This window comes from Martes martes (assembly GCF_963455335.1).
Source record: "Martes martes genome assembly, chromosome: 2".
Lineage (NCBI taxonomy): Eukaryota > Metazoa > Chordata > Mammalia > Carnivora > Mustelidae > Martes > Martes martes.
In genome coordinates, this window is record NC_137889.1 from 145908115 (window position 1) to 145932333 (window position 24219).

At 46.4% G+C, this 24219-nt stretch overlaps 1 protein-coding gene across 1 annotated transcript; it reads right to left on the reverse strand.

Annotated features, from left to right (window-relative positions):
• Positions 1-3155: 3155 nt before the first annotated feature.
• Positions 3156-20284, reverse strand: ZNF518B (zinc finger protein 518B). The gene is made up of 2 exons (XM_080796637.1): positions 20190-20284; positions 3156-9477 (listed from the first exon to the last, which is right to left on the reverse strand). The coding sequence occupies exon 2, from the start codon at positions 9272-9274 to the stop codon at positions 6029-6031; it is 3246 nt and encodes a 1081-aa protein (XP_080652763.1). The 5' UTR covers positions 9275-9477; positions 20190-20284; the 3' UTR covers positions 3156-6028.
• Positions 20285-24219: the final 3935 nt, after the last annotated feature.

The window sequence follows — 24219 nt, forward strand, 5'->3', positions numbered from 1 at the left end:
CTGCTTTCGGCTCAGGTCATGATCTCAGGGTCCTGGGATCGAGCCCCACATTGGGCTCTCTGCTCTGCTCAGAGAGCTCTCTGCTCTCTCTCTCTGCCTGTTTCTCTGCCTACTTGTGATTTCTGTCTGTCAAATAAATAAATAAATAAATCTTTAAAAAAAAGTTTAAAATAAATAATTCAATAGCAAAAACGGACAACGGATACCAGTAGCCTATGCACAGAAAACGAGAATGTCCAAGAAATACTTACAAAATATACACGTCTCACTAGGAATCAGGGCAATGCAAATGAAAACCGTATATTGCTTCTTCAAGTTTAGACATTGCCAAATACAGGCTGAAGTTCCTCTTTCTCCATATCTTCACCCCACCTTAGCCGACGGTTACCATTTCACAACTATCAGGTTAACGGGTTGCTTTCCACACAGGGCAATTGCCATCCATGCCCCTCCAGCAGCACTCAGCCTGTGGCCCACTGTGTTAGATGTCACTAGTGGTCAGTATGCCATTCTGCACACAAAGGGAGTGGGATGGCCTTGCCCCTTAGGGAGGTTGCGTGACCACTGCTGGGGCGGCAGGTCGTGAGCGCAAGTTCTGTGTGTTGTTTCCCACTTGTATAAGATCTTCTCCTCTTGCCATCACACCAAAGAAGGAGCCCAAATGGTTGGAATGGTGCTGCTACTGCTCCCTGGCACAGTGGGTGCAGTGTCAGTGAGAAATAAATTCTTGTTTGGTTGACAAGCTAAGGCTGCAAAATAAATGTTAACTGACCTTAAAAAGTCACATGTGCAACCATTTCTCTAAGGTAGGTACGGGTCTAGGGATAGAAGGGTGGGGCATGGATGCGGAATCTGGCACAGAGCGGGCATGTTGTTAATGTGAATTAGTGGGACCTTGCCTGGCCTACCCTAGTTTTAGAGATACATGGATAAATAAAACCCACTTCTTCCTGTCAAGGAGCTCAGACAAGCAGGCTGATGTTTACAACACAGTATGATTTACCCAGTCCTAGGTGGTTCAGTGCGGTAAACACTGGACACACGTGGGTAGTGAACATCTGGTGTGGCTAGGGTGCCTGAAGAACCGAATTTCTCGTTTCAATAGAAAAATGGAAGCTGTTAAAAATCTTGCCACTAAACACAGCTGAAGTGCTTTGGTGAGATGACATCTCATTATAAATGAAAATTTAGCATTAAAATTTAAACCTCCTGTAGGTTGAAGATATATACCAGGTTTCTAAAGATTGTGTTTTCTTTTTAAAGATTTTATTTATTTATTTGACAGAGATCACAAGTAGGCAGAGAGGCAGGCAGAGAGAGAGGAAGGGAAGCAGGCTCCCCGCTGAGCAGGGAGCCCGATGGGGGGCTCGATCCCAGGACCCTGGAACCATGACCTGGGCCGAAGGCAGAGGCTTTAACCCACTGAGTCACCCAGGCGCCCCTAAAGATTGTGTTTTAAGTAGTGTATTTGTCTATATGTGTGTGCTTATATACACAAAATACCTCCGTTTTATTTTTACTGAAAATGTTTCAATATTTTAGACGTATTGGGTCAAATAAAACATTTAATGTCACCTGCTCTTTTTATTCTCCTAAATGTGGCTACCAGAAAGCTCAGATTCCATATGTGGCTCACAGCATATCCCTACTGGACAGCACCGTTCTAGATGAAGCACGCATTCCCCAGAACACTATCTCGCTCTAGCTAAGGGCTCTGACCCCTGCTAGACTCTCAAGAAGTCAGTTCATACTAAGTGTAATTGGCGGCAGCAAAGGGCTCTACACATGTTGCAAAGCAAAAAGCTTTTCACATGCCTGGAGCTTCCTGCTTTTAAAAGCCCAGCTTGCCCATGACTTTGCTCAGCTTCATGTAAACGTTCGTCTTTCTGGAGCTCGAGGTTTCTTCGCAATAAAATGTGGCTTAGCGACCGCACCTCCCTTGCTTTCTGGGCTGGACATCAGCTTCTGCTCAGGCCCCTTCTCTGTTCACTCCGCAGCCCCCTCTGGTCGTCCACACCCAATGTAACCCCCCCTTGAGGCTTCCACCACCTTGATTCCCACTTCCCCCCAAATAACCAAAGGCAACAATTTATTGGACCAGATCTATAGGATGGAGGATGACAACTCCTCTCAGCTAACAAATGAGAACAGCAAACTGCTGAATTTAAGCAACTCACATCTCTTTATGTTTTCCTCAGGATCTGCCAAAACTCAAGTCCATTTCTCCTTTTCCCTTTTTGATTCCTTGGAATGAAATGAGGGAACCCCCCCCTCCCCACCCCTGCCCTGAACATCCTCATCCTCTTTCCTCCCAGGTATGCGTGGAACCAGATGAGAGGATGTTTGGACAGACGGTGGCACAGTGCAGCTGCCCACATGTTCAGCAGGCTCATCAACCACTTGGGAGCTCTCCCACCCCAAACCCCTCCCAGCTGAGAGGCAGGTGCAGTGGCCACATACCATCTCTGACCAGGCTACAGACCATGAGATGAAAATTGTTACTGCTGCCCAAACCAGCACCTCTTGTGACTTTAAGGCAGAGCAAAAGAAAAAAGGGACCTGGTGTCATTTCAGAGTATGCATGGCTAGCCAGCAGTGCATTGAGTTCAAAATATACCCTCTGGAACTCAAGGGACCTGTGCTGTACAGAAGGACACCTTTCCAGGTTTCAGAGACCTATCCCACAAGATAGGCTATGTCATGAATAGTCCCCTGAACACTGAAATGAAAGGACAGAGAACATTTTACGGTTGCTTTATTTAACAAAATTTACGCCAACTTCTATATCTATATACAAACGTGTTTCAAAACCAGAGCAGCAGACACACAAACTGTTCACACAGGACTTACAATAATGCTTAAAACGTGTCAATGTTTTGTTTTCTGCTCATATTGGCATTTACAGATTGAAAAATTATTCCAAAGGCCAAGCAATGCCACATCTTTGTTTCCAGGGATGGTTTACACCTAGTAGATCATAAAGAAAGAGGGATGGAGCTTTTGAGGGTTAATATACTGTGTTCAGTTTAGTTTAACAAACAGCATTTGGCCCACAGTAGGGCTCACAAAATGTTTTGGGGAGGGGATAAAAATTTGGGTAAAATATTATCTATGCGACTATGAGGTTTTTTTTTTTTTTTTTAATTTTCACTTTGTCATAACTATAACAAGATCGTCTCACTTCTGGCCCCCAAAAGTAAGAAACTCTAAGAAATAAGTGTAAAATTTTATTAGTAAGTACTATTAATAAAATTCAGCGAGTACAGGTCCTTCAAAATCAAGGTAGGAGTATGTAAATACTCAACATGGTTCTACTCCTACCTTGTTCAATTTTGTTAGAAATGTTTCCTGACATTTACCTACATGTTAACAAGCTATTTCCCAAAGTTCTTCATATAGGGAGGATAGACATGTTTTGCTTTCTCATTTTTTATGACTTTCAGGAGCCTTCTTGATTCCTCAAAAAAGTGTTGTAGCTCTGGAAATCTCCAAAAAAACTTTGCTACGTAGTCTACTCATAAAATTTAGCTCCATACAAGTACATAAGCGGAGTTTTAGGTAATACTTGAAAAACGGTTGATGCTGCAAAGTATAAATATTTCATGTTGACACTTAACACTGACCTGATTCATGGTCACTTTTCTTGAAAGGTTATGCTCTAGCCTCTCAAGAAAGATGCTACTAAGCAGTGAGGTATAGAAGGAGAAAAAATAAAAAATAAAAAAATCACAGCCTTTTCTTCTCAGTATGTTAGGAGCCTTCCATTCTGCCGGCAGGGCACACATCTACACACGGCTCATACTGCAGCGTTCTCCTCTATGTGGTGAAGTGGTACGCGGGATCCAGTTCCTGGAAAGCACCAACTAGAAATGTGCGGGGATAAAATACTGCAACAGAATGATCCTCAGGGGTTTCTACTCCTGTTTGTTCATATAAACCAGACTCATCACTTACTTGTGCTTTCATTTTCTTAAAAATGAGATCACACCATTATAAAAATGTGCTTCCAAAATAATTTCTAGAATATAAAATGTCTTCTATTTTTCCAGCCCACATAATTTCATTATAAAATAGGAAATCAGAAAATTAGCTACTGCAGTTTTCATATGGTAAAAAATATTTATATGTGTACACACATGCATATATACACATCTAAAAAACCCAAGTTTTAAATTTCAATAAAAATTAACCAATTAGCCAACTTAATGATCATGCATTCAATTAGACATAAGAAATGTTGATTATCTGTAATGAGAACCAACTGCAAAGAGTTACAATTCCACCTATCAGAAGATAGTCTAAGACTTTCACGCATGTAAAAACAAAACAAAACAAAACAAACACAGAAAGTTCCAACTAACCAGCACAATGGAAATCTCACTCAAGTTTTTTCCAGTTATAACGGCCCCCAGTGCCATTTACTGCACTAAAGAATTCCCTAAGGATGGAGCAGTCTTAAAGGGAGGAGGAAAACAGAGCTGGAGCCACCCTGTGACTGTGCCGGGTGCGTGGGTGTGTTCCGCGTGATGGCTGTTGCCTGGTGGAGTGGGCGAGTGAGGACAAAATCCAGCCCGAGCTCCCTCTGCCAGGCCACCAATCTGCCCACGAGGTGGTAAAGGTGCGGAAGGAGTTTTTCCTAACACACACAAGGTGTCCTGTGGACCAGCCGTGGTTCTGGTGTCTATCGGTGGAGAGGGAAGCAGGTGTTCTCTAGAGTTACTACCTAGGAAAGGTGAGCGATCGGGAGAACAGACTGGAAAAGAGAAGTTAGAAGTGGACTGTGACTATCAGTGAAAACCAGGAATAGTGTTTCTGTAACCTCAACGAAGATGGTGGGATGTTTCTATTTTGTTGATTTTCATCAGGGAAAGCCTTAAGGGGCCTCAAAGGCACAAAAGGAAGGGGACAGGAGGTGAATAGGGAAGTGTCTCACTCCACAGGAGAGCCTGTTCAGAAAACTGGCAGAAGAGCGGGCTCTGAGCGGGGCGGGGGCGGGGGGGGGGGGGGAGCAGTGTCTGAAATCCTAAGTGGTGGAGAAAGTGCACGCAGCCTTTGCCCTGGTCTGAGAGTTCTCAAAGGAAACCAGTGATCGCGATAAAGTCATAACTCTCTTCACAGTCCTACCATGAACTGTCTTCCCCAGTTTTACCTATGTTGTAAGAAGCCTGTTCATTCACATTTTAACCTAGTTACTTTACGTTTGTGAGGGTGGTAAGGGCACACGGGAGCCTTAATTTTGGATATTTTACCTCTGTGACCCTTCTTTTTCTTCTCCTCCTTTTTTTTAAACGCACAATCCCTCCCCAGCTGTCATAAATCAGGACATTTAAAAAGAAAGCAAAGCTTTGGTTTCTTTCCTCCCCGAACATCTACTGCTGAAGTAATAAATTCAGGCAAACCCTTGGCATCATTCTTTCAAGTGGCCAAGCAAAGCTAATGCTCTGTGCTAGAGACAACACTTCTGAGTACTGCCCAGTGGGTGAGGAATTTCAAGGAAGAGCCACTTTTCTATAACCCAATTTAAGATAATGAAGTAGAATGTATGATTTCCATTATGTATCAAATATTCAGCACAAGTTAGTGCAGAGAAAAATGGATGTGTACACCAAGATATGGGTTTCATTCCTCAGTAGCATTTTGAATAAAGAACATAGCAAAGAACACCCTAAACATGTCCACCTGAACAGATCACCAGATTTGTTTCTACTCAGAAAAAAGGGGTGCTAAACAAAGACACCTCAGATCTCAACTGGAAATCTGGAAGTTTCACTTCTCTCCAGAAAAGCACATGTACATAGATCTGTGCATACGATTCTGGGGGCTAAAAACACCTGCCAAGGTCCAGTCAGTTATCTCAGGTTAAGACTTCTGGCTCTCAACAATCTCACAAGGTTTCTGAAGAATGAATGATCCTCCCATTCCTACAATCTGCATTTCTCCCACTGAGTCAGGGAGGGAGGGGAAAAACAAACAAACTAAAATAAACTAAAAGTAAGAAAAACAATTTGCTTCAAAGACCATTTTTTACTTATTTGCCCTTGGAAGAAAGAACATCCCAATCTCTAGTTGCCTCTATCAAATGCCGCTGGCCGTGACTCATCCACTCTTCCTGGTCTTCATAAAGCCGCCCACAAAACCAGCACTTAAATATACACTGCGATGAGTCATCAGGCAAGGAATCCACCACCTGATAGTTGTTTTTATGCACCTTCTTAAGTTTCATTTTCAACATCATTTGCCTTTTTATCTGATTGGCCTCCTCTGCGTTCTGGTACGTCAGGCGAACATGATGCCGTCTGATGCCTAACTGACACCTAGTCCTCTCTGATAGGACGACTTTGAGGACATTGCCTTTGTACTTATTGATTACCTTCATCACGTTGGTGACTTCTGGAGAGTCAACATCAGGATGGTTTAACACGATGACGGGCTGGTTCCGACGGGGGCATTTAATCAACTGGTCTGGCTTAGCGGCAATCAGTCGAAGCTGTCTTGCAACCTGAAAAATTGAAGGATCCTTGAGATAGCGGCTGGGATCAGCCTGGATTTTGCTTTTCTTCTTGGATGAATTCACTGGTTTGGTTTTGTTTTTACTTATAGGAAGACTTCTGGAAAGCAGTTTGCCTTGCTTACTCAGTTCACTGCTTCCTTGCTGACCGTGCAGGGGGCCAGTTTTTTTAGGCATGGTGCCACAAAAAGCACTCTCTTTTCTTGGTTTTGGCCGAAGAGGTATATCAAGATTTTGGGACATATCTATGGGCCCACTTTCATTTGTCAAAGACGGTAGGTCTGAGTCTGTCTGTCTCACTGGGCAGAACGGAATGGGTTTTATTAACTGGGTCTCACGGCAAGGTATGCTGACCGGTGCTTCACACGTTGCCTCTATAATGTGGGTGTCCTCAGAAGAATTAAGAACCCTCAACACAGCCCCTTTGGGGATCAATACTGGAGTAGTAACATGGGCCTTCCTGGTCACTCTGCTTTCAGTTTTCCCACTGCTGCCTTCTATAAACTGTGGATACATTTGTGGAGGAGCGAGTGGCCCATGGATACCACCATCCTCCTGAGGCTTCGGGAGTGTGCCTGGGGAATAGCCAGTGCTGGCAAATGACACGTTAATTTCGTGAATACCTTCAGGAGCAGCTTGCGAAGTTCCCTTCGATGCCTGCCCTACAGAACGGCGATGTGCATTACTTGCAGACAAAGATGACGGCTTGCCACAGGATTCAATTAACTGAGCTATCTTTCTGCGCAAGAGTTCAATTGACTTTATTTTGGATGTTGAACTATTCCACTTAACGCCCTCAGGGACATTTTCAGACCCAGAGCTCAGAGAAAATACTGATGAGATGACTGGACCATCGAAAGAGTCCTTAGTCCTTTCAGGATTCTTTAATTCTGAAGGCTCCTCCACGGGCGGCTGAGACCTGATTCTATCTTCTCCTGGTATATTTACGTGTAAATACTCGCTTTTATGTTGGGAAGAAATCTGGCTTGTGTTTGAAACTGCCTTGTGTTCCTCGGTCTGCTTGTCTTTCAACTTCCTATGAGAGGGAACCATTTTTATAGGAATACTGATCTCATGTCTAGATTCCAAGTTACTTGTACTTACAGGCAACAAGCCCTTTTCTCCAGAGAAGGACATGGTTGCAGGTGACGCAGCCAGGGGATATAACTGCTGTGAGTCACCAAGTGAGTTCCTTCCATCTTCAGCAAAAGAAACAGCAGCTTTATATGGAAAAGGGTTTGATGCAGCTCTGAAACTGTGGAAAATACTGTTTTTTATTACAGATGCTGGAGAATGACCTCTTAAAGAGAGAGAAGGAAGAGCTGGTCTATGTGGATAGATACTACTTTTTTTCTGGAAGTCCTCAACTGTATTTGGGTAGAGAAGGGATTCTCGATTGTGCACACTAGAATTTGACATGAAAAAATCGTAAGACCTGACCCACTTCACATTTTTAAGTTGTTTCTGAACTGACGATTGAAGATGATCAGTGCCTGCCAGTTTTCCAACATTCCCTTCAATCGCCAGTGACTTTGTTTGGCTTGCAGAAACCATTTTTTCTGGTTCAGCCGAACCCTTCTCTTTAATCATATGCTCAGAATTACCCCCTTCACCCCCACCAGCTTCGGGGCGGTTACTTTCTTCCAGAGGAAACAGTTTCAGGACAAGCTGCTGGGTCCCGTTGACGACCTTCACATCAATCAGCTGGGCCAAGCAGTTGGCAGGGACCACAAGTTCTGCTGGTGCCACCACTGTCAACGGCATTCCTGGCTGGACGGGCTCTTTTGCTGGGGACAACACTTCCACCTCCACACTTTTGTTCTCAAACAGACTGCCTTCATTTTGCTCCATCAGGGTCACTTTATTTGGAATACACACTACATCTTTTTGGTATTCCTTTGATTCTGGCAACAACATGATATTGTGCATTTTGTCTTTATTTGTATGGAGGGAGAACCTTGAGAGTTGATCTGACAACTTATTTTGAAATGCAGTCCTTGGATTGGGAGCTTTTAGGAGCTCTGTGTTTTGTTTTGATGTGCTGATTCTTTTTGGCTCCAGCTTGGCAACAGTTCTGGGCGGTCGCCGTCCCCCCGCCCTCTCATGCACTCTGCGCCTGTGTTTGACAATGTAGTCATTCCGAATAGCACCATAGTCGCAGTACTCACATTGATAAGGGAATATGCCTGTGTGTTTCACCAGGTGCCTCTGGAACTCCCCTTTTGTGTAGGAAATGTAGCTGCAGTGAGAACAGATGAATTTAATCTCTTCATGTTGGAGCGTGTGCTTTTTGTACTGGAGAGGGTCCTTTGTGGAAAATCGACATTTATCGCAATAGTATTTGCCTGGCTTAAAGTTCCTTACCTTAAATTTGTTATTGATGGAACTGGCGATGGCTTCAGCTTTATTTCCTATAGGAGTAGCACTGGGATTACTATTCACAAAATGGAAATGGGAAGTGGCCACACCGAGGTTGCATCTGAAGCAAATGTATTTGTCTTCTTTCTGGCTTGGCCCAGTACCCTTTTTCAAATCTTGAAGCGGGATTTTGTCAACACTCTTGCACTTCATACACGTAGCGATGGTCATCATGGCAGCCTCTGCCTCTGAACCTTGACACAAGAGAGCTTGCGCTTCTTGTCTATCTGGTCGAGTGGCTCTATTGGCATTCGGTTGTTTGGGGGACATGGTCAAGGAATTATGTCCATCATTCACTTGAGTGGTATATAACTGCTGTCCAATATCCTTCATCTTCTTTATTTGCATTTCCAAAAAGAGAAAGCCAGAAAATTCAGGAAGACTTCACATGATAAAACCCTTAGGGGCCATCCTTCATTTAACTTCGTGACTGGAGGAGAAGCAGTGACTTCCTGGGGGGTGTCATCAGTTATCCTTGTTTATAAACCACCACAGTCAGTGTATGATCCCCAAATAGGATTGTTCTCAATTCTCTGGTAGTCCAGGCAACACTAAAGGGGGGAAAAAGAAATGACATCATAAAGCACAGTTAATACATGAACTTAAGGGTTAGTTAAGCTATTTCCACACGTATCCTCTATTTCAATGACCTTTGATTTTTACGCTAAATCTTGACATATTTTCTTAAAGACAAATTGACATTAAAATGTGATACAACAGAAATGGCAAATAAGAAGCCTAAATGGAAGACATTTTTAAATTCGGCCCCCTAAAACTCATCCCTTTAGACCAACCACAACAGGCCGGCAACAAGGAAACCACAGCTGTCGTTCAGAAGAGCCCCTGATATGTGACAGTTATTTTTAGGGGTCACGGATAGCATCCCAGTGATTTCACAGGTATAATTTCATATTAGCCTGAATAAAGCTTTGTGCAGGAGGGTGCTATTTCAACTTTAAACACACAAATTATCCAGTGGTGGAGAGAGCCAGGGCTTCGGCTCCAGTGTTCATTTGTTTCTATATGAGAGCTAACTGGCAGCTTGGATTCCCAGTTCTCTCATTTGCTCCATTTGCTTTCACAAATGTAAGAAATCAGTAATACACCGGCAATGTTGGGTAGACAGACACTGATTCCATCAACATCTTACTGAGCGTCTATTACGAGCCAGCAGTGAGCAAAACCCAGGATCAGTCCGTACATCAGGAGGGTCTAGAGAGGGGAAACAGGCAACAGGGTTATTTCTCAGGTGGTGATGAGTAATTGATAAAAATACAGCCATAAAGCCAGGCCAGGGGCCAGGGAGTAAGTAGGTGATGAGGCTGCAGGGCTGGCATGGGATGGTGTGGTGAGTCAGGAGAGCCTCCCGTTAGGCTGACCTCTGAGCAGAGACCTCAGAGTGGCCAGGGAGCAAGGACTGGGCTGTCTGGGAGAAGGGAGTTTCCGGCAGAGAGAAGGCAAAGGTCTGTGGGATGTGGGCCTGGACCCCCTGAGGAATGGCAAGGAGGTGGAGAACAGAGGGTATTGAGTGAGGAGAGGAGGGAAGAGAAGGAGTAGTCCACATGGTCAGAGGCAGGAGGGGTGCCGATCAAGGAAAGGTCTAGCACAGAGTCGTAAGGATGTGGCTTTTCCTGTCCCTGAGACAGATAATAGGGGAGACTGGAAGAGTGACTTGGCCCACTGTGATTTGTACCCCCACAAAGCCCCTACCGCTGCACGGACAAGTATCTGTGAGGGTGGAATGACAGTGTGGGGGGCTGAGGTGAGAGATGGTGGCAGCCCGGGCCACAGTGGCAGAGATGCGAATTTCCCTACACCAAGTGCCACAACAGGTGTAATGCTGACGATGACTTCTATAAAAAGTTACCTTGTACACATGCTTTTTTCTAGAACATACAAGAACTTGGAGCCAAACAAAATAATTCTATTTGGGGATCTGCTAAAAAGCCTTTATTTTATGACCTTCTAAAATCCACTGAAGCCTTCTGAGCCTCAACTTTTCATCTGGCAATTAGAATGAAGGACACTTACCCAACCTCTCCCACAGCGCTGCCACGATGACTAAAACGCTCGAGAGTGTAAGAGAACACTTCTGAAGTTTCAAAGTGCTTCTCTAAGTGTCAAGAGGCATACAGAGATACCCAGTGAGTGTCTGTTCAATGATGAGCAGCAATATGAGGGGGGGATTAGAAGCTTTGTTCTGGCACAGTGCTCACAGGCCCAAAGCCACGTAAACTTAAGTCTGAAAGGCCAACCTGCGGGAGCAGAAGGCCCTTCTGTTGGGTCAAGAGAAGTATTTATTGCATATTCAAATCCACCATAAAACCTGTCTTTAAAAGCATTTTTGGAAAGGACCACTTAACATACCATGTTTGACTACAGGGTTTATTTTCTTTGACACTGTTGTCTTTCCCTATTTTGCTTTTGCAGAAGATAGCTGCTTCCTTTCAAAGGCAATTCTCAGTATGCAGCAGAACCCTGGTGGCATCTAGGACTCAATCAGACTTGCCGCACCATGAATGTGTATGTAATACTTAGACAGCAAGTGGGCAGAGGCCCGTGGGGTCACAAGGTGCTCCCTCTGCCTTTAGTGTTTGAACACATACCTATGGAAGAGGACTGTGAAGAGGGCAAGACGTGCAAATGCCTCCAGCTAGCAAACTGGTAATGGGCAAAGACAAGGACTTCCATTTCCCACTGCACTCCTGGCATACACAACAGGTGAAAGTTTTAGGAGTCACTCGTAGAAGCTCCCAGGCACTTCATTTTCCAGAGATGTAAACTGGATTTAGTGAAGGGAGACCACAGGGACAATACTAGCACCAGAACTTCTAGAAGCAGAACTTCTGCTACTCCTCAAGCGAGTCACCCTTTCACACCTGCTTATTTACCTACATTCAGCTACATGATTTCTAAGCCCAGTCTCCCAGTGCTGACCCCTGAAATCACAGGCTTCTACCATCTGAGAATGCTGCTATCGTCAACGTGTTCACATAGGCATTTTCATCCCATTAAAATGGAACAAGAGGGGCACCTGGGTGGCTCAGTGGGTTAAAGCCTCTGCCTTCAGCTCGGTTCATGATCTCAGGGTCCTGGGATCGAGCCCCACATCGGGCTCTCCGCTCAGCAGGAAGCCTGCTTCCCCGCCTCTCTCTGCCTACTTGTGATCTCTGTCAAGTAAATAAATAAAATCTTAAAACAAAACAAAACAATGGAACAAGATCTGTGGCCAGAAGCTAAGAAAACCATGGCTCCAAGAATGCACAGGGGGACTCTAACATATTGGGTTATGTTAGGGAATGGTCCAGTGGCTCCCAAATGTGGAAGAGTCTCAGTGTCACAGGTGAGACAGACAATTCTGGACTTACCCCTATGCTAGTGAGTTGTGGTGAAAAGCCAGTATTAGAAATCACTGGAAGAAACTGCCAGCAACATTTCAAACCTTTAAGTCATCTTCACCAGTTGATCATGCAATTGATGGTCTAATATTGCAATAAACAAAACTGTTCCCGTCTTTAGGCTGCTAATTTTATTGTCCTGTAGTTCTCATTGTTGAGAATTTGCCCTTAAATGAAAATGAAACCACTGTCCTTGTAACTTTCTTATATCCTGGTTCTGGGGCTACAAATATCCTCATCCCCCTTGACAGAACCGTGATCAACTTGCACACCTTTTCTCTCATTTAGTCCTTGGTTCTCAATTCTGTTCCAAAGATCTGCATACCAGCTGATATCAAATCTGCTGTCTACTAGCCCCGTAATCCTACTATCTAGAGAGAGGGAGGGGGCAAGAGGACAGGAGGACGGGAGGGCAGAGAGGGGAGGAAAGAAGTAACTCACTTGCCAGGCACAACCTGCTTACCAACTACTTCAACATCTTACATATTAATTCTAAGAAATTCTCAAGAATCTTCAGACGAGATTCCTCCATTTGAAGACTCACCCAAACCAGGATTCCAACTGTGCATTTTTAGTTTTCCAGCACTTTTCCCAGTCTCCGGGATTCTTCAAAATTTATAGAAAGCAGTTTTGCCATTTTCTTTCCAAGTCCTCTTAAAACTTGTAGACATTATTCCTCCTAAAACTGAAAACTTGAAGTCCCAGACAAAGTCCCAGACAGACTGGACGGTAAGATCACATACTTGGCAAGAAGTGGAGTGCATCCTGATGGAGGAAAGTCCCCAGGGAATGAACCAAACCATCTACAGCGTTGAAGGAGTGCAGTCGTCTCAGAAGTATCTCCATAAAACTATCTTGCCAGTTATTCTGAGTTAAGAATCCTTAGGAGCAAGTGCCAGTAGGAAGTGTGAGGCTGTGATTAGCAAATATGTTTAATGGGAGGCAAGACATCTAAGCTACATTCGGATTACAGTCACCTGTTCCAAGTGTCTTCCTGGCTTCTAAACCATTCTCAAGATAATGCAGTGTTTCTACACTGGCACTTCCTCAGTTCAGATGACAAAGATGCCATGCTTGTGGCTAATTGTGGGGGGTAAAGATCTGAGCGCACCCCATGACAGGTGTGAATGGATGTGGTGAATGGCAGGGAAGAACTAAGATGCCTTTGCTGCTGGTGCCACACATGAGCGCATCTGACGTCACTGCAGGTGCACCCGAGTGACTGGCTCGCGAGCCCACTCCCTTTGTGCAACTCATTCTGTCTGGCTCACATAGGGTCCAGCCACCTGGGAAGCTGGGTCCTCTTGGGAAACTACTGCCCAGGGAGCTGATGACTGAAGCTTATATGAGATGATAAAAAGCCGTGCATGCCCGACACTGGAAGGGCGCTCAGTAAACTGCAGTTTCAGTGTTGACCTACCTTTCAAACTCATGTCTCTATCCCAAAACCTCTGCATTTGACCTCCTAGGACTAGAAACATGTAAATATTTTTAAAGATAACTTAGGAGGGCTTTCAAAAGCACAGAAAATATTTAGTATTATTAACCGTGGACACAAGAAATAAAATGTCTGATGAATAATAAGTTGTGTTTTTTTAATAGAACGCAATGAGCTTTTTAATGCAGAATTATCTACAGCATCAGCTGTAAAAATTATCTAAAGCATCAGCTAAAGATGACTGACACACCCCAAAGAGAAGGGCATGGTTTGTCATAAATGTGCTTCCTGAGTCTTGTCTCTTCCTAGGGAGAGGCTGTGCAGCATTCCCTGCTGCTGCCTTTTCTTTTTGATTTTGAGCTCACCTGGCCTGGTTTCTTAAGTTTATTATGCAGATGGATGGAGAAAGACTAAGTTTGTCAGACACCAGGTCAGTGACACTATAAAAACCTATTAAAAAGAAAAGCCTATAAAAACCATGAGGGTTATACAAGTTCTCATTAAGATGGAAGCATCGCACTTCTAAATACTGGAAACGTCAAATGCTCAACAGAATCAGAAGAGAAGTAAGTAGTGACACAATTTAAAGCTGCAGATTCAGGAATCATAGTACAGGGATTCAAATCCCAGTGCCATCCCTTTCTAGCTGTGTGACCTGGGGCCAATTGTCCGATTCCTGTTTATAGTCCCTAGTCACAGGCGTGTCATGAAGATTACATGACAATGTGATGTAAAGTGCTTAGGTCAGTTACACATCATAATCTCTTAAAAAAATAAAGAAATTATGCCAATCACATGAATAGTCAAAGGGTCTAAAATACATGCTTCTTCACTGCCTAATGATTGCTTTTTCCCAAATGTACACTGAATCTCACATCACGATTTTAATTACAGTTACTGGGTTGTATAGCCTAAAACACAATTTACCTCTGGAGCCAAGACCGTCACCTAGCCTTAGAGGCAAAGTGGCTAATGTGAAAAGATGCAAGAACCACATAAGGGAGTACTCACTACAACTTGGGTTTATGTATAAGCCAGTTACTGAATTCCCTGATCCTCTCCAAGCCCAGCTGAACTGTGAAATATCCCTGTAAGTGCAAGGACATTTACAAGCTAGATGGTAGTGTGAGAGGTGGCCAGCCAATTACATCACATACATGCCGCCCGCATCAACACCTAGTTTTGGTTCCTGAGATGTCCCCCAAACTAAGTAGTAGTAGTTGACTGGCCACATCATTTCTGGATGGAGAAGCAGAGTCAGGACGCTCTCTCCCGGAATCCTTCCATGGGGCTTCTACCAAATCCACTGCCAGTGCAGGGACGGAGCTGCAGTACTATGAGCAAAGGGAACGGAGTTAGAAGGTTTGCAGTTCAAACTGTGATTCTGTCCCTGTGTCTTGGGGTCCTTAGGCAAGTAATTCCCTCTGTGCATTGTCAGGCAAGGAAACAGGCTTTAGGATCTTCAGATTTAAAAGGTAATTAGGAGAGCCAAACAAGAGAACATACACAAAGCACACAGCCAGCGACAGAGAGGTTCAAAGTTTTTTTTTCCTGTTCCTTTTGTCTACTTAGTTATAGCAAAGACTGGTCTAAGAAATGTTCCCAGCAAGCAAAATTTTAAAGCATTCTACCTCAAAGTGCCCAGCAGCATGTAGACAGTAACACCTGATTGGGGGGGGGGGCAACATTAGGCCTGTAAAGTGCTACCACTGCCCAGGTAAATGGTGTTTACGAAGAAGCTGGTAGCTCACTCAGCAAGGACTCTTTCAGACCATTACAAAGAATCAGAACTGAACTGAAAGGGTACCTAGTTCTAAAGAAAGAAAAACACCAAGTGTTTCTTTTTGCCAAACTACCCTGCACTTTGAAATGACTGAAGTGCAAATTGATGGCCCCTGAATGACAAAAATAATAATAAAAAAAAAAATACTTCCAAATGTTGCTGACAAGTGTATAGCTTTAGGGATTCTAGATTTCCTTCTGAAACCAAATGTACCACTTGGGGCACAGAATGGGGCAAGAAGGCTGGACAAGAAAGCTGCTGTACTGATTCCTCTACTTTCTAAGGGGAAAGTTTAAGAGTGGAAAAGACAATGACCTTGGGAGGTCAAGATCAAGGTTTAAAAGCTAGATTTTAGACTTAATAGCTGTGTAAATCTGGATCTATTAACCTCCCCTGAGCCTGAGTTTTCTCACTTGTAAAGTAGGAATGGTAATGACTAATTTACACACTGATGTGGGGAAAAGGTATATGCAGACAGCAGGTAACCTTATGCTTAACAAACAGAACATGTTCTGTTAAGAAATAAGTCAAACTGTTATTGTAAGACTCCTATGAATATAGAGGAGTCCGGGAAACTCCTGAGAAGCAGAAACTCTTAGCTTAACAAATCAGCCAGATGAGATCCTCGGGGGCTGGAGGCCAGGATGTCCTCCACAGCCCCAGCTACAAAGGAGTTATTTGGAGACAGACTTGACACAGTGAAGCTCTTCAACTGAGACTGTATCAGAAAACTAAGTTATTACATAGTTTTTTTTTTTTTTTAACAATGTAAGAGAAGACCTTTCAACAGAAAGAATATGACCAATGACAGAGTGTTAAAGTATCAAACTTACAGTTCTCTATGTGGAAAAGAAATGTTCTGGGGAAATTATGCTCTTGTTAGCATTAAAAAAAAATACAAGGTAAAAAACAAAGTAGTATTACAAGCAACATTACAAAATTGTGTGTTACTGAACACACCTATGGAATTGAGGTCTCTAAAGGTGACAAAAATGAAGGACACATATATTTCTGTATCCCCCCCACCCCGTTTTGGCTTAAAGAAAAACCAAGTTTTGTAGATGAAATGGATTAAGGATTTAATAAAAAAGTATAATCAAATACAGAAGAAGTATCTCCCACCACAGCAGTGATTATTAACTTTGACTGCATTAGAGTGACCCACTTGTCATAATACCCCCAGGATGGTAAACTTATTTTTGAAGGAGGTACCTGGGATGGTCACCCTACTGCACACTAGAATTACCTGGAGAGCTTTACAAGTAATGATGCCTGGGCCCCACTGTGTGTGTGGGAGGCTCTGGGAGTTTTAAAAGCTTTCCAGATAAATCTAATATACAGCCAAGGTTAAGAACCACTACCTGACATTATAGGTGCACAGAACTGTGTGGGAATGGCAAGAATATTACGAACGTCGTTGTACAATCTCTTATATACCCATCCCAGCCAAGGGTGCTGGAAATGGGGACAAGGCCACTCCCTTGGAAGGTAGTGGGATGACTGGGCAAGGGGATGCTGGGTCCTACCCTTGCTTAGCCATTTGACCTTGGAAATGTCATCACTGATACTCTCTGTAAAGTATGTAATGACAGTAACCGCTTTGCAGATTCTTGGAAATGTAACTGTTTCTGGCATGGTACCAATGCCTGGCAGTTTGTGCGTATAACGAGCACAAACCAAAACTATTTTACCCCCACACCTGCCATGGCTGCTGTCTTTCAGGAGTGTAATGGGAGATAGAGAGCAGTCGTAAATGGGTGTTTTCAGTGAAGCAGTAAATGCTGTATCAGTGATCTGATCTGATCAGGACGCTCTCGGTGGCTGGCTGGCCTTGGCAATCCTGGAGCATCTTGACTGAAGTCAGGTGGATGGGGTGCCAGGTGCCTGCAGAGGCACATTCATACATTACCTCAACATTCCTCAAAGTACACCTTCAATTATCTGCTGCTTCTAAGATAACAGAGCTGCAGAGGCTGTGTGTCTTTTCCCCGGTCATGGAGTTGGTCAGCTGGTGTCTAATCAAAATTCTTTTGCTTTCTGCTAGTGGGCTGTGCGAGACTGTGAACTGAAGTCACAGCATCTGCTGTCACTCAGGTACTGTTCTTACTTCCTGCCTGGGGCTGTTGAGCTGCAGATGAGTCAAAAGTGTGGCAAGTTCCAGGGCTGTTCCTTCTTTCAGGCCTTGTCTTCTCAGGCACCAAGCCCCATCTAGCCTCACATCTGCAGGCCCTGGCACAGGCTTCTACACCAGGGATCCTGTGAGGCTGCAAGCACTGCACAAATACCGTGCAGCAGAAGCCAGGCATCTGGATGTAAGTCCTGGGTCTGTGCAGCCTTGGTTCCCCAGGAATTGTCTTCCAGAAAATAAGGAGAATGAGCCCCCAAGACGCTTCTCAAGCAGGGATGTATGGCAAGGTAACACAGGAGCTTAAAATAAAAAGAAAAGGTTTCCTAGGACTCAGGTGACCTAATAAATCAGACTGCTCTTTTCCTGAAATGGGATGAGGCACGCGGTTTACAATTTTTTCCAGGTGATTCTGCTGCCTCACCACCCCTATTCCATGATGAGAACATCTGGATTACAGTCTCTGGACTCTCCACCCCCCTTCATTCCAAGGATGGCTTCTGGAAATTGCAATTAGCTGGGCTGGCATATGTGAACAAAGAAAATGCAGTCTACCCCAGGCAGCTTGAGAACAGTCAAGACTGGGAGGCCTCACTCTGAGGACCTTGTTTACCCATCAACAGCACAGGGCTTGGCACAGGAGGCACTCGACACATATTGGTTGAGGGAATGAATAAATGACTGAATGAATGAAATGTCAGCCTTCATGGCAACGATCATGAAAATGTTCTTTGTTCTTCCTCTTGCCCCAAAACTGGCCTGGATCTCTTTACTTAAAGGCAAATATACCAGGGCAGATCCTGGTATTGTTTTTTTTTTTTTTTCCCCCCACATTGGTATCACTGAATTTTTAAAAATATACATTAGTTTGACGTAATGTCAGGAAGGAGGCTCAATGGAATAATACCCTCCTTTGTCTGTCTTCAAAATGCATCTGTAATGAATGTTATCAGCATAACAAAACCGGATACATACAAAAGGGTTATCTTTCAAGGCTATATTATATCTAGGATAAGAAATAATTTTAAAGAGTGCATCCTAGGTGAAAAAGAACATTAATATCAGATGATTAAAACAGGCTAACGTTCTCCTGGCATTCTGAAGAGACTATATGACACTGATTTCTAAACAAATATTTGCTGGGATTCGAGAACCCTCCACCAGTATCTCCTATTGTGTACACACATGACCGAGGGGCTGAACTTTGCATCCCTGACTCAGAGAAAGATAAAGGCATACATTCTTATTCTTCCTCCTTTCCTCTAGGAAAGCAGGACAAGCTCCTGGAGACCACGGCTGTCTTAACCTTGGTGACTTCAGTTCTAAACTCAAGAGATATAATTCTTAAAAGACTGTAACACATTACAGTTCAGCTGTGTAGACTGTTAAATAGAGGACAAAGTGCTAAGTCACTTTTTAACTTGTTTAATGTTAGACTAATTGTTCATTATCCTAGTTTTTAAAGTCAGCGTTATTTTAATGCGCTACATTTACACAGAGGAACTTAAGTGTTCCCTTCCTTTCTCTCCTTTGGTTTCCCTTTCCGGTGAAGAAATAGGCACTCCTTTGCACCCTGCCTGAAACCGCCCGACAACCCAGGAGCGCAAGAGAGAAAGGACAGCTGGGATGGGGAGGTCCCACAAAGGCTGCCACCAGCGTCGGAGCAAGTCAAACCTTCCCCATCCACCCTCCCCTGACTCCTCTCTCCGGCAGAAGGTGCCCAGGTCCTCCGTGCACAAGCCCATCCCGGGGCACACGCCGCGCAACTCTCAAGGAAAGACAATGCCAGTCCGGTTTTCAAGTTTATTGTTGGCACTCTCACACCGAGGGCACACGGTCTCCAAGGCGAGTCCTCATCTAACAGCGTGGTGCTAGGAAGGGGGGCGCAGGGGCTCACTGCGTGGTCTCCCGGGGCCGGTCGGGCCGTGGCGGGGCTGCGGGGTCTCCTCCAACTACGGACGGAGAGTCCCACCACGTCAACGCTTACCTCCCAGGCCCGCAGGAGGCTTTAAAAATGGCCTCCTGACGACACTTCCTGCTCGGAGCGACCGGTAGAAATCCTCGCAGGAGATGCATCATTTAAAACGCTGGGGGCGGGCGGAGGAGGCCGGCTCGGCGGCTCCACACCCGCGGCCCCGCAGTCCGCACGCCGCCGCCCCGAATCGCGACCGACGCGCGGGGGGCGAGCCTGCGGGGTCGCGGCGGCACAAAGGCCCCGCATGCCGCCGCCACCGCGGCCCCAGGGTCTGGGCGGCCCCGGGCCCGGAGCCCCCTGCCTGTCCCCGTCCCGCCCCGAGGGCCTTCACGCTACGACGCGGCTGGCCAGTCGACCGCGCGACACGCGGATACCGTGGCCCGCACGACCCGGCCCCAGACTGCCCGCCCCGTCCCGCCCCGGCGCGGCCTCCTCAGGCCGCCCCCCGCCCCGCGCGGCCCCCGCAGCCGCCTCCGCGCCCCAGCCCGCCCCGCCCGTCTTGTGCGCGAACCCGGGGCCCTCGCCCTCCGGCGCAGCCACTCACCCGGCCGGCGGGTCCCGGCTCCCGGGAAGGGGCGTCTACACCGCCGGCCGCAGGCCGCCACCGCCTCCGCCTCCGCCGCGCCCGCTGTAGGTCCCTACTCGGGGGGGCGGAGTCGGGCCGGCGCCGCGCGTGCGCAGTACGACGCGGAGGCTCGGCTGCGGCGCGGGCGGCGCCGGTGTTCCCCAAGTCAGAGCCTGCCGGGGCCGGGTCTCCGCGCTCGCGGGAACTGGAGACCCATCTCGGTCCGGGTGCTGGGCTCCCAGCTCGACCCAGCTCGTCCACACCCACTGCATGCAGTGGCCTCTGCTTGGTTGCCCGCAAGCTCAGGAGCCTCCGGCAAATGGGGAACCATCTCCTTCCAATGTCGCCGGGGAGGACTGTTCGCGAGCGCCCGCTGTGTGCCCGTGCTGGGTGTAAGCCGAGGGCGCCGTAGCTCCCTGCCCGCATGGAGCTTGAAGTCCGGCATCGACTGAGGGAGGGCGAGAGAGAAAAGGAGCCCAGCTCTTCAACCTCCAAATTTCTTCCTCTTTTGAAAGCAGCAGTGAATGATACGGCCTTGAGTCGGGTTCGAATCCCGAGTCTCCCGGACTTGTTTGCATTCTAGCTTTGGGACCTTGGGCAAAGAAGCCCCTTAATCGCCTGACCTCGCCGAGGCTCGGAGTTGCCCTTACTAAAGGCGGGGAAGACCGTACCTGCAGCCCAGAGTCTTACCTATCACATAGGTGGTTGTTGAGGGCCAGGCGAGACAATGATTGTTGGGAGAGTCTGGAGATGGTGTGAGCTCATTTAATGCTAGTGTTTTTTCCTGCTACTTGGACTCCAATACCATTTTCCGGGAACTTCGCTGCACTCCAAGCACACGCGCACTTTTGACCTTCCGGAAAGAAAGTGTACCTAGAATAGACCCCTCTCTGAGGAAAGAAGGGGACCAGTCCCAATAATCAGTGACTCAGATGCGGCTCCCTACAAAGTGCAAGTGCTCCCAAGGAACAGCGGACTGTGGCAGGGAGCAGCGGCACCGGCACCGGCACTGGCAAGCACGGTTTCTCCAGGAGTAACAGCCGAAATTTTATTTCAAAGCTCCGGAAGGAGCACGGCTGGTTTCCAACACCTTCCTGTTGGAGGCTGGAGGTCAGGGTGCGTGGACATTGGCCAGAGGCAGGGAGGAGAGGCAGAACTGGGGGCGGTTCTTCAACACGGAGAAGTGAAGTTCAGGAAGACAGTGTGAGGCACAGGGCCAGCAGCCAGGAAGAAATGCCCACCCTGAATAGCAAGAGTAGGGCAAAGAGAATGCCAGTCCCGAGACTGAACACCAGCCGCAAATTCTTGCCCCTGCTCTTGCTGCAAGACCCGACCTTCATTCCTCGTAAGGGAGCCTCTTGGTCCTATATCTCCTACCGCTCAGAAACTCTAGCAGACCTTTTCTCAGAAAAACCCATTTGTGCACAAAGAGTTCCATCTCCCTCAGAGAGGGGTGGGCTTGGGAAGGACACTGAGAATCTAAACGGCCTAGAAATCGCTTAGTGGCAAAAGCAGCTAAATCAGGAAACACTGTTATTTCTAAGTATCAGAGAATCAGAAGTCCAAGCATTAGAGATTTTTTCCTAAATCGTAGCTGAATTGTTGCCTCTCCTTGTAACTTCCACTCATGCCTTACAGTTCTGCCCTCTTGGGTCACACAACTGATGAAAGAGTACCTCTGGCTTTCCTGGCGATTTTTCTGGAGTTCGATAGAGCTTGTTATGAATTCCAGGTCAGGCACAGAGAAGCTGTGAGCCTGCTCCCTAACCTGTCTGAACCTCAGCTTCTCATGTAAAATTCAGCGAACAGTAAGACCTAGCTCACAGGTGAATTGTCTACCGTAGACAAGAGAAAGCAGGTCAAGGCTTAGTGCAGTCCCTGACAGATTTACATTTCCCAGAAGCCCACATTCAGTCAGATTAAAATGCTTTGTGGAGGGTCTGGAAGTGGGAGTGTTTACAGCTTGGAAAAGGGCCAAGAAGGAATAGAGATCACTCCCATTGAAACCCTTAAGGTTGACATATTGTTCCCTCTTTAAGAAAAGGAGACTTCACCTGGAAATGTTATTTCTGGACCTTCAACCACGGCACATGGCTGACCTTTACAGCTGCCATTGTGTCTTCTTCCCTGTCCTGCTTAGTTTGCCTAAATCTTTTTTCAGTGCTCAATAGATCACCTTTGTTATAGGTTGAATTATGTCCCCGCAAAAGATATGTTAAAGCCCCAATCCTCAGTGAATGTAAATGCAAATTCACACCTGTGGATGTGACCTTATCTGGAAATAAAGGTCTTCCCAGACATAATTAAGATGAGGTCATTAGGTGCGCCCTAATCTAATGCAATTGGTGTCCTTAAAAAAGAAGAAATCCAGAGAGGCGAATGCCATGTGAAGACACAGAGAAACACAGGGAGAAAGGTCACCATGCAAAGACAAGGCCAGTGTGGGGTTATGTTGCCACAAGCCAAGGAGCACCTGGGGCTGTCAGAAACTGGGAAAGGCAAGAAAAAATCTCTCCCTATAGCATTCTCAAGGAGCACGGGCCTGCTGATACCTTCATTTTATACTTCCTCTCCAGAACGGTGAGATAATAAATTTCTGTTTGTCACAGCAGCCCTAAGAAACTAATACAGGCTGCCAGATTTGATTGTCTGATAAATAGAAGAAAGGAGGGAAGACATGCAAACAAAACCAGTCATTGAGTATAAGGGTTGGGAGATGTCCATTCATTTACTTATTCATTCAACAAACATTCACTGAGCTCTAACTTAGTGCAGACACAAGCAAGCTAGGTGCTGAGGACAGAGTGCTTGAGGAACAAAATCAGGCTTCTTCAGGGAGCCTTCCTGTTGCTAGGGGTGGTGATCAGACAATTAATGGAATATATAGTTAATATTAGGGAGGGCTAGAGGTCAAAGGGGAAAAACTAGGTAGTGTGGTGTGGAAGGGAGTGCAAAGCAAGAGAAAGGATGATCAAAAAGGCTCAGTGAAGGGGACTTTGAAGATGAGCTCTAAGCCATCAGTAGGATCCAGCATGGGAAGATGGAAGAGAGCTTCACACATAGGGTAAGAGCACATGCAAAGACCCCGAGATGGGCAGAGTTGGGCATGTTTGAAGGAGAGAAGGAAGGACTGCAGTTCTAGATAATGCTGGATTGTGATGTTGGGGAGTCATTTATTGGGATTCTGCTAGTGAGGACCTTGTGGCTCAGAGGAAGGGACTGCACCCTCAATGTGCCCCAGAAATGGGCCAGGTCTCTAACAACAGGGTCTGGATCTTTGGGCTAGTTGCGGGAGTTCGGGGGGAGGGGGCGGAGGCGGGCAAAGACATGTACATCTCAGGCATTTCAAGACTGTGCATAAAGATGAGACCCCAGGAAGTGGCTTTGTTAGTTTGTTTAAAATATTTCAGAAATGCCTAGTAAGTTCTTTGAGCTTTAGTTTGCTCACCCGTGAAAGAGGGGGGAAAACGTCTCTTTGCTCAGGTTCTCCAGAGTCGTGAAGGACTACAAAGATACTCAAATTCAGTGCTCCTCCCATTCCTGGGACGCATTGGGTGGAGGCTGCAGAGTCCCAGTCCCAATCCCGTTACTTTTTGGTACGGGCTGTGTGACCTTGGACAAGTTACTGCCGGTCTCTGAGATGCTTTTATCAACTCAAAAGAGGGCGGACAGCCACGCCTGAGACCAGTCTTGGGTTCCAGACACCCTGTGCCACCTGGCTGCGCTGTGTTCTTGGGGCACGCGCCCTGCTCCGCCGCCTCTGGAGCCCTGCGGGCCGGCGCAGTAGGGCACGCGGAGCGGGGAGCAGCGCGCCGGGCATGCGCGTCTGGTAGAACCATTGGAGGCAGTCTTTAGCCTCCCCGCACCACCCCCCCGCCCCGCCCCGCCCGCTCTATCGCCCTCCCCACCCTCACCCCGGCGCCGCGGCCGCGAGCGCGGGAGCTGTAGTACCTCGGGCGGCCTGTGGCGTCGCTGCGCGGCCGGCCCCGCGGGCTCCGCGCCTGTAGAG